We start from the raw sequence: 12,289 nt of genomic DNA on the forward strand, positions 1-12,289 counted from the left end.
GGTTCCCATCCGAAAAAAAGACCCCTCGATTGCCTACCCAGCTGCCGCAACTGAAAATCAAAGATCTGCTGGCGGTTTAAATTTTAACACCAGGTTATACATTAATCGTGCAATGAAAATCGGGGGTCTATAAAAAAAACATAAGTATAACTCTAATAACTTTTGTATGGAATACACGTTATATTTATTAACTCATTCTTATTAATCGGGGTTGCTCGACTAGTTTTGAACCCAGGCAGCGGCTGGGTCGACTCGCGAGAGGTCAAGAATAACGACTGCTTTCGGTTCTGAAACTAGTCGGACGATCTTCATATATACTCGTATATACGCGCGAGTTTACCTTTGTTTTAGTTTTGTTAACAATTATCAAAACACCTTTACTAATACAATTTATAAACTGCCCGAACATACCTTATACGTGTGGAGTTAAAAACAAAATGTTTCAATTTACACATGAGTCAGCGCAAAAATAACTACATTAACATCCTGTTATCTTTAATCTGTTTTTGTAAATATTTAACGATGATTATCTACCTATAAAATTCTTTTATCTATTGTGAAACGGACTGCTTTGGCCGCTTTTTGTGGCGTGTCGACTGTCATGTGACAATTGTATGGGCCACGTATACCTATATTAAGCGAAAATGTTAAAATGTTTGATCTCAATATGATTTGAAAACATTTTTTAAACCTAAATTTTTATGAATTAAATGAAATCATTATAAACTTTAGATATTATAGTAAGATTACTTCAATTTATTATATTTGCTATCAATTTATTATAGTTGGTCTAGTGGTTAGGAACCCTGACTGCTATACCGGGGGTCGTGGGTTCGATTCCCGCCCAGGACAAATGTTGTGTGATGAGCAATGATCATTTGTTCTGGTGTCTGGGTGTAATTTATCTATAATATGTATGTATTTAGAAATATATAAGTAAGTTTATCAGTTGTCTGGTTACCATAACACAAGCTCTGCTTAACCGTAATAACCGTGTGTGAGTTGTCCCAGGATATATTATATTATGAAGGTGGTGATTTCGATAAAATTGAAAATATGCTTTGCGATTCAAATATTTTAGACAAATAAGTATTAGAGAGCCGCTTTCGTGCATGGATGCTTTATTTATTTTGTTAAAAAAACAAGGTTTCAAAGTTACTTATTAAACGTAAACTAAATCCTTCAAGTATCCTTCCGTAAGCATTCAAATGTAATGAGCATAAAATATAACACCCAGATTCAAATAACGAACCATAAAATTCAAATTCATATTTCGAATCACGAAATTCTGGATTTGATATGAGACCCAGACAGAACTGGGCGACGGGCGTTCTAAGTTTAAAATTGCTTCCCATTCAGCCGGCATCCACGGGCGAACAATGGCCGACCTAGCGTAAACGGAAACAGTGGGAACAAAACCTATATTATTTTATATAGTACTGAACCCCTACCACGACATCTTAAAGTAAGACGATTGTATGTGGGAGCGAGAGAGCGCTATACATTTTATATAGCGGCGTCTCATTTCTACAATGGCAAGAGTCTGCTTGAAGAGTTAGTGGTACAAGTATAGATCGACGAGTCAGTTTTATGCTTGGTTTATTTTATTGGTATTAATCTATACTAATATATAAAGCTGAAGAGTTAGTTTGTTTGAACGCGCTTAACTCAGGAACTACGGGTCAAATTGAAAAAGTCTTTTCGTGTTCAATAGACCATTAATCGAGGTAGGGTTTAGGTTATATAACATCACGCTGCAACTCATAGGAGCGAAGATGCAATGGAAAATGTGGCAAAAATGGTGAAAAATATTAATCTTCGAAGGCGAATCTTTCGTTCAAAAATTCCTAACTTATATCTTCTAACCACGCGGACGAAGTCGCGGGCAACAGCTAGTAATATTATAAATTCGAAAATAACTTTTACGGTCTGTCTACTAGACTTTCATGAGGCCGCTAACTGATTTTTAGTAAAATTCTGTAACGGTTCGATTTTGAACCATATGGTATTAAATCAAGTAGACTTGATCACATAATTTGATAGTTTACTCGCCCACATATTTTGACTAGATTTCAAGTAGGTATCTACTTATTTAGTCTAAAATGATTTTTTGTTCTTTCGCAGGCGGTGTCGGATGAAATGCTAGTCGAGCTGAAGGCCTGCTTCATGGAAGCTTACGATGACAACCAAGACGGAAAGATTGACATACGAGAGGTAACATACCATTATATAATTAAGGTACACTCAGCAAAAATGGTTCGCGCACTCTATTCGACTTAAAACCTTTTTTGGGCTTTAGGAAGAAACTATTCTTCTAAACTTTCTTTTTGCACTTAGAACTTGTATAGGTTAGCTAAACAAGTTCTAACAAACAAAAATATTGTTAGGGTATTTAATTATAATCATTCTCATCAAATTTACCGGGAATCATCCACAAACTGAATAAAGGCCTCTCAATTTTCCGATATTTTTCTTCATTTTGCGTCCCTTATTCAAGTGCCTCCAGCAACATATGACATCGTTTCTAATAATGTTGTATATTACAGCTAGCCCAACTCTTGCCAATGGAGGAGAACTTTCTTCTTCTCTTCAGGTTTGACAACCCTCTCGAGTCCAGCGTGGAGTTCATGAAGGTATACCATCCTACAACTACTACTGAAACTAAGATTGTTGAAATTGTCTAAGAGGGATACCGTATTACGAAGCGTAGTATGATGTCTCGTACACACAATTGAGTTGGAATAATAGGCCTCCCGAGGCACAAAGCAGCCGTATCTTGCTTCTTACAAATATACAGTTGTTTTTTTAATAGGAACTCATTGCTCTAAGAAAATCAAAGTATCAATAAGTAATAACCAAATGCTGCTGTTTTTGTTAAAGAAATTAAACAGTATCTTCACCTTTCTTCCATCTGACCGAACTAAAAAATGGTTATTTACACTTTTTAGAGAAAAATGGAAAACCTTAGTATCATAACTTTTGCAATTATGAGGCAATTATACGAACTCATGAATATAAGAATATTACCTAATGTTTTTTTCCTTTAGATTTGGCGGGAATACGATACAGACGGCAGCGGATACATAGAGGCTGATGAACTAAAGGTAAATCAAAAATAAAAAACGAGAATAGTAAAAATACATCTCTGGAAAAACATTTTTAATTTGCCAACATTCGCTGCATTCATGAATAATTATTGCGAGCAGTATTGCGTTTGGAAAAGCATTTTAAATTATAATTTTCGCTAGCTAGACCGAACTAACTGTAATTGCCCGATGTTTATTTATGACGGGCTTAAAAACATAGATAGTGTATGCTTCTAGTTTTAGTTGGCTTGGTTTGTTGGTCTGTGTTTACATAACACATGAATTTACATTAATAAGAGATCATATTTGAAAAGATTGAGCACATGTTGTTCAATCGACATTTCAACTTTCGTATGCGTCGATAAATATCGCTTACTTTTATGTACCTACGCGATTGATCGGAACTACTCATTCAGTCATTTTAATATATTTCAAGATTTTACTATCACTTGCAACGGTAAGAATGTATCTTGGCTAAAGAACCCAAACAAAATCGGTGTCAATTTCAGGAGTGTTAGCGATATGTTATAATAACATAATATGTACTAAAAAAGCCTTTTTTAAAACGGCTTCGTCATAAATACTCATTCACTCTGGTGGTTTTAAAATAGTCCTTCATTTTCTAGATTATTCTATGAAGTAATGAAATAAAAAATCTTGTTGTGGCAAAGCAGAATCGATTTTAAAATTACTGTAATCTCGAACCGTTATACCGATGGCTGACATATTTCTTAACAGATCGATAAATTGCTATTTTCTCACACTTACCAGAAAGTTGTTTTCCAGAATTTTCTACGAGATCTCCTAAGAGAAGCAAAGAAAATTAACGACGTGTCAGAAGACAAGCTCATTGAATATACAGATACCATGGTATTTTCAATTTAATTTAAATTTTTTTGTTGGATTGCTAAGTTCAATTTTAAATTTTACTTTTAGTTATCTAAGCAACTGAAATTTTAACTATTTATTACACTTTTTGTTTACAGCTCCAAGTTTTTGACTCGAACAAAGATGGCCGATTACAACTGTCAGAAATGGCAAAGTGAGTACTCACGTTTTGTACATTTACATAACGTAATATGAAGTATCTAACATTTTGTCCATCGTGACTATAGTAATGAATGTATGGGGATTAAATAAAATAATAGGTTCCTTCTTCAATTGTTTTAGATATTTTTTATGCAAATAGTTACATTGAATTCACACAAATGTGTTAAAAAGGGTACATGAGTGATATCCTATTTTATTTTCTTTAATATAAATAAAAGGTCTGATAGTCTTAATATGACTAAGCAGGAATAGATAGGCAAAGAATCCCCGGCTGATAATTAAGTATTATGATTATTATCAGTGAACCATAATAATCAGTGCGCGATTTTATATTTCATAAGGCTATTGATAATGTTCAAATGAAAAGGGTTGGGGATGTCCCTTAATAAAAAAATATGGTCAATTAATTCCACCACTGCAATTATATCACATTTAAAGGTGGTGGACAACCCCCCCCCCCCCATTTATAATGTGATTTTACTTAAAATAGGATCGAAGCCACTTTGTATGTAGAAAATTGCCAAAGAGAAAGAAGATATATTATATGAGAACAACATTGCAGGTCTTGGGAATCGCAGCGAAGCATTGCCCCAAAGTAATGATTAGATATATTAAAGGACATTTTTCAGAAAAAAAAAAGTTTTCATAACAAACTCCTTTAGCCACACATGTTGAAACAGATGACATACAAGAGATATGTCCAATCCGTTTTCATGTAATCCGAACTTCTGACGGCTAATGTTTGTTATTCAGATGAGTTGCCAGTTCAGGGAAGTTTAAAATAAATTTAATTAATTCAAACTTGGCCGTATCTAAAGAGATTAAATTGGCAAATCCGGTATCGATCTGAACGCCGACGGTGTATCCCGAATTAAATTTATAAGCTCATGTGTGAGCGGTTTTCGTGATTCTTGTGTAATAAAGGGATGTTATATGTAAAGGACGTTTTTTTTTTTTAATTTAGATACTGTACTTATTGACAATGTAAACTGAAAATAAAAACTGAAAACAGAAATTCGATCTCTAAGAATGAAAGCTCTCAGTAAGCACGAAAAAAAAATAGATCCTTGCCGGCCTTAATTTAGTTAAAGTGAACTTCTTTTGTTTCTTTAAATTCATGCAAAAAAGTTTTATTTCATTTATTTTTACAATAGTATTCTTGTAAAACTGAACATTAGTTGTTCAATATCGTTAATGTTCTCTAAATGTAATCGTAGGTACTTACCCAATACCATTGAAATGTTTCGATAAGAAACTTCTGATGTGCATTAATTTTAGGATCCATTACAATCCTTTGAACACAAAATTCATTACCTGTGCCGCTTTTACTGGTATTCGGGATAAATGAAAACAAATTATCATGAAACGTTTTACCAAAACATTACTACAAAAAACACCCCGAAACGAATAGACATGTTATTTGTGGAAACGTTGGAAGGTTCTTCAAGCCAGACTGTTAAACCAGTTTAAATGAGAACATCGCACAAAACAGATATAAACTTCAATCAAATCAAGTTTAGACACGAAAATGCTAGACAAACTATTCAAACCAGCTGCTTACATGTCGAAACATGATTAAATTTAACTGAAAAAGCGTTTCGTAAGTCCTTTTGTTAGACGCAAAAGTTATTTCTGTTATTAATATTATTACAATTGCGTTGCAGACTGCTACCCGTCAAAGAGAATTTCCTCTGTAGACAAGTGTTTAAGGTGAGTGACGTTTCATTTCCCGCCATTGTTGACACATGCGCCATATTGCCGATACGCATCTATGGATTTGTATTTATTTTTTCTTGAAATTAGATTTCTTGAAGCTGAAATGTAAATATATCTATTTATTTTTTATCATTACAGATTTGTGTTATTTTCGATAGTACATATTATTGTTTTATAAAATCATTTGCATTTCGAAGTAAAATGCTTTTAATTAGTTGATCACTGTCGTGTTTGTACGCACATTTTATTATTAATTTTATATAAATTTAACTATATAAAAAAAATATTAATTTTCTTAGATATTATGTAAAAAATGGCATGAGAACTAAACTAAAAAAACATTAAAATGAGTTATGCACTACATGACAACAAAACAATTGTTTATTTTCTTTATAGAGTCAAAAATAGAAATAGTAGATTCACATTGTCTATGGTTTGGCGAGCACACTTCTTTTCCTTTTTCTTTCTGCTTCTATAGTATGAAAAAACATGAAAATTAACAATATTTTAAATTGCAGTTTATATTAATTTGAATCAGACACAACATTATCACGACACTCATAATAGTAAACTGACATGAAACATTAAATTCATAACTACATAATTGTCATTTACATATAATTTATAAGAATACCAATTATTATGGGTAACTTTTGATAATAAATTTTATATACCTACGACTTGCTGCATATTATAGCCGTTAAAAACAAAATATGTATCTACACACTGAAACTTGACCCTACTTTCTCCGTACACTATAACTATCTAAATCTCTAAGCTACTTTACTTCGCGAATATTCTATTTCTAACCTCTTCTTTATTACTTACACTGAGATAAAAACAGTAGAATGAACTTAATAAAAGATTTTCTAATGTACTTAAAAATGTGTATAATAAAATGCACGTTACTATGTATTGTTTGCCTGTCTGTCTGTCTATCGTAACACTAACGCTTGTGTCTGCACTCTGCACTCCTAGGAGGGCATAGAGGTGAGTCCTCACGATGCCTTTACATGATGGCCGTAAACCCCAAGAGTAGGAAAAAAACATGACAAACGAAAATAGATACACGTTGTTTTGTAATTAATTGAACAACCTTTTTGGAACCCGGCCATCGTATAAAAGCAACGTCTTATATAAATTTGCTTGAAATAAATAAAAAACTTCTCTAAAAAGTTAGTTAGCACAAATAATTTAGATTAAATAGTTTAATAATATTTAATATAAAAACTAGTTTCTGCGATTTACGTGTAAATAGCTTATGCTATAATTTCTTTAAAAATGAATACTTCTAATTTCTTGAATAATAGGCGCCCAACGTGGGACTAAATTTAACTTCACAAAACTATTATAAATTACTGAAATAATAAAGTTTTATGTTTTCAGGGCGCTACGAAACTTACGAAAGACGACATCGAAAGGGTATTTTCTTTGTACGATAGGGTGAGTATTATCGTTTTATACTGATATCGTTTCATCTTGAATCGAATCCATCAATGTCAAATTATAGCGAATATATCATCGTTACTTGCAATTCACTATACACGACCTTTTTTAAACTCGTTGGAATCAAATATATGTATAGTCGATAGTTGTTTTAGAACTGATTAGCAATTAACAAAAAACATTTTTTTATGATTGGACTGCACGTATAATTGAGTGGTTGAGGTCACCACGCGGAATCACGTTCTAGAACCTTGTTCCGCGTAGAACAAGCATTTGTGTGACCCAGGAATCCTTGTTCCGATATCTGGGTGTCTTTGTGCATGTGATTTGTATGTTAGTAAAACCTGCAACACAAGGATTAAATTCCATACTGCGGGAGTCGTATTCTTAAAAAAAGTGTGTCAAATTACCACCATAGCCGTAGGTAGCCATTTTGATTATAAAATCTCTGAAATTACCCTTTTGTTGAATCTCATGAACAAGTTTAATGACATTCCATTTCAACAAATCTCAATGGACAGATTAATTTGGTCCCGCAGAAAAACTCTTGAAAAAACTAAGCAATTTAAGTTTGCCTATCTAACAAAGATGTTCTTTACAAACTGTTTCAGGATAACAATGGCTCCATCGAAAACGAGGAACTTCGCGGATTTCTCAAGGATTTATTAGAGTTAGTTAAAAAGGTACGACGCCATTTTAAACGTAGATAAAGTTCTTTTAGATATTTTTTAAAAGTTTCGAAAGTGGGTTTCTGTTTGTGACGTCCTAAAGAAGGACAAAAATTAATTGTATTTTAACTATCAGCTGTGTGCGACAATTTGAATAGGATCAAAAAGCCATCGTATTTTAAATTTGAGAGAACAGGGTTGTAATTATGTCCCTATTCGAAATTAAAGTCCCGTTGAGATAATTTAAAATAAACAACCTTGTTCTTTTTGGTTAGTCAGTCGATCTGACTTTGTTCATTTGTAGAAAACTAGTAAATCATTTAGATTCCGATCATATAGCTCCTTTTCCTCATAACAAATAATCTGCAATTATTTTAAAGGACCTAAAATTAAAATTCCAGGACTACGACGCCCAAGACTTGTTAGACTTTGAAGAGACAATCCTCCAAGGTGTGGAATACAGCAGCGAGGGAAAAATCAGCAGGAAACAACTAACCATGATACTTCTAGCGCTTGCCAAGCACCATCAAGAAGAAGAACTGGCCACCCCATAAGTGTATCCGAACGTAACCGTCACTCCGTCCCAATATCCAAACGAATTTCTAGCGACGCGTCGTTTTGACACATTCAACGCCATATAGATAAAATAGTGGGGACTAATTTGATTTCTTTACACTATACTATTTCTGTTCAAACGTAGGCTAGCCTGTACGCGAGTAATGTTTCCCCGAGCTTAAATCCCTCAAACGTATCGAACCGCTCTAGCCAGGTTTGGCAAACGTTCGCAGTACCGGCCCCCATTCTACGACTTAAGCAATAGATGGGGGTCCGGGGTGTTTTTAGTCCGTGGACGTTGCACATATACCCACGCTAAAAGAAAACCTCAAAATATCCGTAAATGACATTTCGTTTCAAAAAGTCACGACACTTGTCTTAACACCTACATACTTTCGAGCGCTTTCTTTTGACGTTAACGACACTTAACGGAAAATCAAGGTCACGCGATTTCTGGACAAGGAATGCCATACCCGTACGTTTGAGCAATACAACACCGAAGCTTGTATAAATCTAACTTGTTTAAGGGCCCAAGTCTTAAAGTATAAGTTGTCTGCCTCGTGTACTCATGTACAATGTCAATGTAATCATATATCAGAACAATAACATGTAATTACTTACCTTCTAAACGGTCTAATAATAGCTGCCATTATAAGAACGATACAGTCGGCCATTAGTAAGAATTGTATGAAGTAATAAGAGCGTCCTAATGACTGGTTATCGTGACATAATAGTAACGAATTTTACCGGAAAACTTATATGAAACTTGTAACTATTACGGTAATAATGAATATGGGTCATTTTTGAGGCACTAAATGTCATACATTGAAAAGACAATTTAAATACGTTTGCTTGATTTTAAGATTTAAGTATCGAACTTAGTACTTACGCTTTGAGCTCTTAAAACAGTACCTAGTCTTGCAGTTTTGAAACTGAAAAGCTAAGGTGCCTGCAAACAAGAGTTAAATCTGAGCGCTAGTGAAATTGCTCAAACTTACCAACAGCCTCTGAAGCCGCAAGCGTCAATAGAAATCGCTTAAATGTATGAAAATGCCATTTCGTGACTTCTGACATTTTCTGATCTGTCATTTTCATCCATTCGAACGTTTCCTTCAAACGACTGACTAAGAGAACTGGTAATTTACAGTCACGTGACAAATCAAAGCGGATTGTCTGTCAAAGTTTTGGCGTTTTCTATTGTATTACAATGTAACTTTGTGTAGGACCTCAATGAAACACGGCTTAGGGACATCTCGCATACGCGATAGCCATTTCTTTATTTCAAAGCCCAATCTGAGTACCTTCAATGAATCCTTTAAAAATCTTTTCTTATTTTATTTTTTTAAACTAGTCTATCATTATGACATTGAATGTGCGAAAACAAATAATAAGGTTGGGATAAATAGTTGTTATATAGTGTGTTAGTCGATTCGTGATTCGCTGTAACATCTTTTCATGTTCATAATGCCTCTGAAAATTTGGAAAACATTTTTTTAATACTCCCCACAATTAATTTTAAATGAAGCACAAACTAGAAACGTAATATACCTTGGATAAGTAATTTTAGCAAGAATTTTAATCTACATTACAAATTTGAACTGACGCGGTAAAAACACTACATGACTTAGGATTTCTTACTCGTAATAAGAGTGGTGTATTAATAGCAAGGTACGTCAAAGCCCCTAATTACGTATCTGTAAGGACTAACGAGATTGTATACTTAGTGCGAGTGAACCTGCTTAGATAAGTCGCCGGGTCAGTGCGTGAATCCGTGCTCTCTGTACTTGCAAACTTGTAAAACTAAAATCTCGTCAGGATTAGACACTGGCGAAGCTATGATCATAATTCGTTTCTGGAATCGAGACAAATTGTGATACCTTCTCGATAACCAACTTGCCAAGTACTAGAAAAAAAGAAATAATTACAACCAGAATGTCAAATTAAGTACCTAGATGTTTGATAAGAGAAAGGAAGAAAACGTATTTGCTTAGATTGCGCACTCTCTATTTTACTTTTAAATACCCTTGGTGCTGACAGATGACGTATAGAACAGAAGAGGCTTTTAATGCAATACACCGGCTATTGTATTAAAAGCGTCTGTAATCACTCTTAATTAAAAGCCTTAATTCATTGTAGTGCTTTACCTCTTGATGTCAGATTTTTCCATAATCATTAAATGTTGTAAATCGATTCAGACCACAACTAATTATAATACACTTACATTTTCGTAATTTGATAACACCAAACATTTTAGTAAATTTACTATTTATTCATTAAGAACATACATAACTTTATATTTGGACTAGAGGTGTGGTTTCGTTATTGTAATTCGACTAATCGATTTAACTCGACTATTTATCGTACCTAATTAGGAGCTTATTTTTCTTTTATCGGTGTTTCATTGTTAGGCTGTGTTTTTTATTAAATTAAGACACAAAATAGAGTGCAAACTATATAATAAATTGAATAAACATACTCATTACAAAGCCAAATCGTATGCCAAATATTTTAAATATAGCTATCTATTTTAAAATTCTTGATCACAGTCTACCCCGTCCTTGAAGGGTTGAAGGGTAAATACTTACAATTTGTATTAAATAAGAGATGGTTGAGAAAAAAAAATATTTAAATCGATTTTCTGGTCAATTCGACAACTTTTTCACGTATTAAGTATCGCAAGTCAATTTGAACACTAGGCTTTTTCCATCTCTAGATAGAACTTTAAATGGCCGATCCCTAACATTACCCGGAATCGATGAAAAATTTATGTACCTATTTCTTCAATATCGTCTCTGTTTCCCTAAATTTATTTCAATTTTCCAAAGATTCATAGTTAGTCATAAACTATTTTCGTAAACCGTTTTTAAATGTAGACTAACAAGCAACTGTATTGAATCTGATACATACATATCATTCCAAATCACATAGGCACATCTTCCGAATAGGTATTTTAATAAATATGAGAGTTGTTAATTAAGATTTTTAAAACTATTACCATAACGCAAAATAACTTTAGTATTAACTCACGATCCTGAAAAGAGGTTGTTTGAGGTCAAACTTTTGCAATTTTAGTGAAAACTGATTCATTGGGTCTATAAAAGTATAGCATGAAAAATATAACAACCTGAAAAATGAACATACGACGCGTTAAAGAATAAATAAATAAATACGGAGAAATATCATAATGTAATGCAATTAATTAAGTTCGATTCACGTGGCATAAGTTGATGAATTGTTTCGTAATTTTCAAATCTTAATTAATCAACTCACTACATGATTTTTATAACCAAAATTAATTAAACAAAATCAGTTTCAGTTTTAGTTTTATGTAACATTTTACCCTTTTTGTAGAAAAAAAAAATAGGACCCATCCAACTATTTTAAAACGATACTAAACAAGACAAACCATTACTTTGTCACTTTAACAGTTGGTATTATGCCTCTTATGAAAATAAAATCTTTTACCCTTCAATGCAAACTTCTTTAGTAAATCCTGATAGTATTTACCTACACTGAGTAATCATACACACCTCCGAATGCAGAATTAAATAACTTGCACAAAAAAAAATCAAGAAAGCGAAAGCATTATAACATTACTACCAAAATATAATTTGGTATTTGTCGCTAGCGGTGCCAAGTTACGTAATTCCTTAGCGGGTTTTTGAAACGCTGACCAATTTCACATGCTGTCAACTTATTACGATGGTGATTAACCAGTCAACGCAATGATGAATAGACAATGTTTTTATGACAATCAGCATTTCAAAA

General features: G+C 33.2%; 1 protein-coding gene across 2 annotated transcripts in view; it reads left to right on the forward strand.

Annotated features, from left to right (window-relative positions):
- The window catches only part of LOC113494243 (calbindin-32), a 54,302-nt gene extending 42,223 nt beyond the window's left edge, over positions 1-12,079 (forward strand). Inside the window, exons 3-12 of one of the 2 annotated variants that reach the window (XM_026872500.1) lie at positions 2,125-2,214; positions 2,547-2,633; positions 3,048-3,104; positions 3,873-3,956; positions 4,073-4,128; positions 5,801-5,846; positions 6,831-6,842; positions 7,239-7,295; positions 7,910-7,981; positions 8,368-12,079. In XM_026872500.1, the coding sequence (XP_026728301.1) occupies positions 2,125-2,214; positions 2,547-2,633; positions 3,048-3,104; positions 3,873-3,956; positions 4,073-4,128; positions 5,801-5,846; positions 6,831-6,842; positions 7,239-7,295; positions 7,910-7,981; positions 8,368-8,520 (714 nt within the window). In that variant the 3' untranslated portion in view covers positions 8,521-12,079. The remainder of the gene's footprint in view (positions 1-2,124; positions 2,215-2,546; positions 2,634-3,047; positions 3,105-3,872; positions 3,957-4,072; positions 4,129-5,800; positions 5,847-6,830; positions 6,843-7,238; positions 7,296-7,909; positions 7,982-8,367) is intronic. The other variant, XM_026872501.1, reaches the window with a different exon arrangement.
- The last annotated feature ends 210 nt before the right edge of the window (positions 12,080-12,289 follow it).

This window comes from Trichoplusia ni, chromosome 5 (assembly GCF_003590095.1).
Source record: "Trichoplusia ni isolate ovarian cell line Hi5 chromosome 5, tn1, whole genome shotgun sequence".
Classification (NCBI taxonomy): domain Eukaryota; kingdom Metazoa; phylum Arthropoda; class Insecta; order Lepidoptera; family Noctuidae; genus Trichoplusia; species Trichoplusia ni.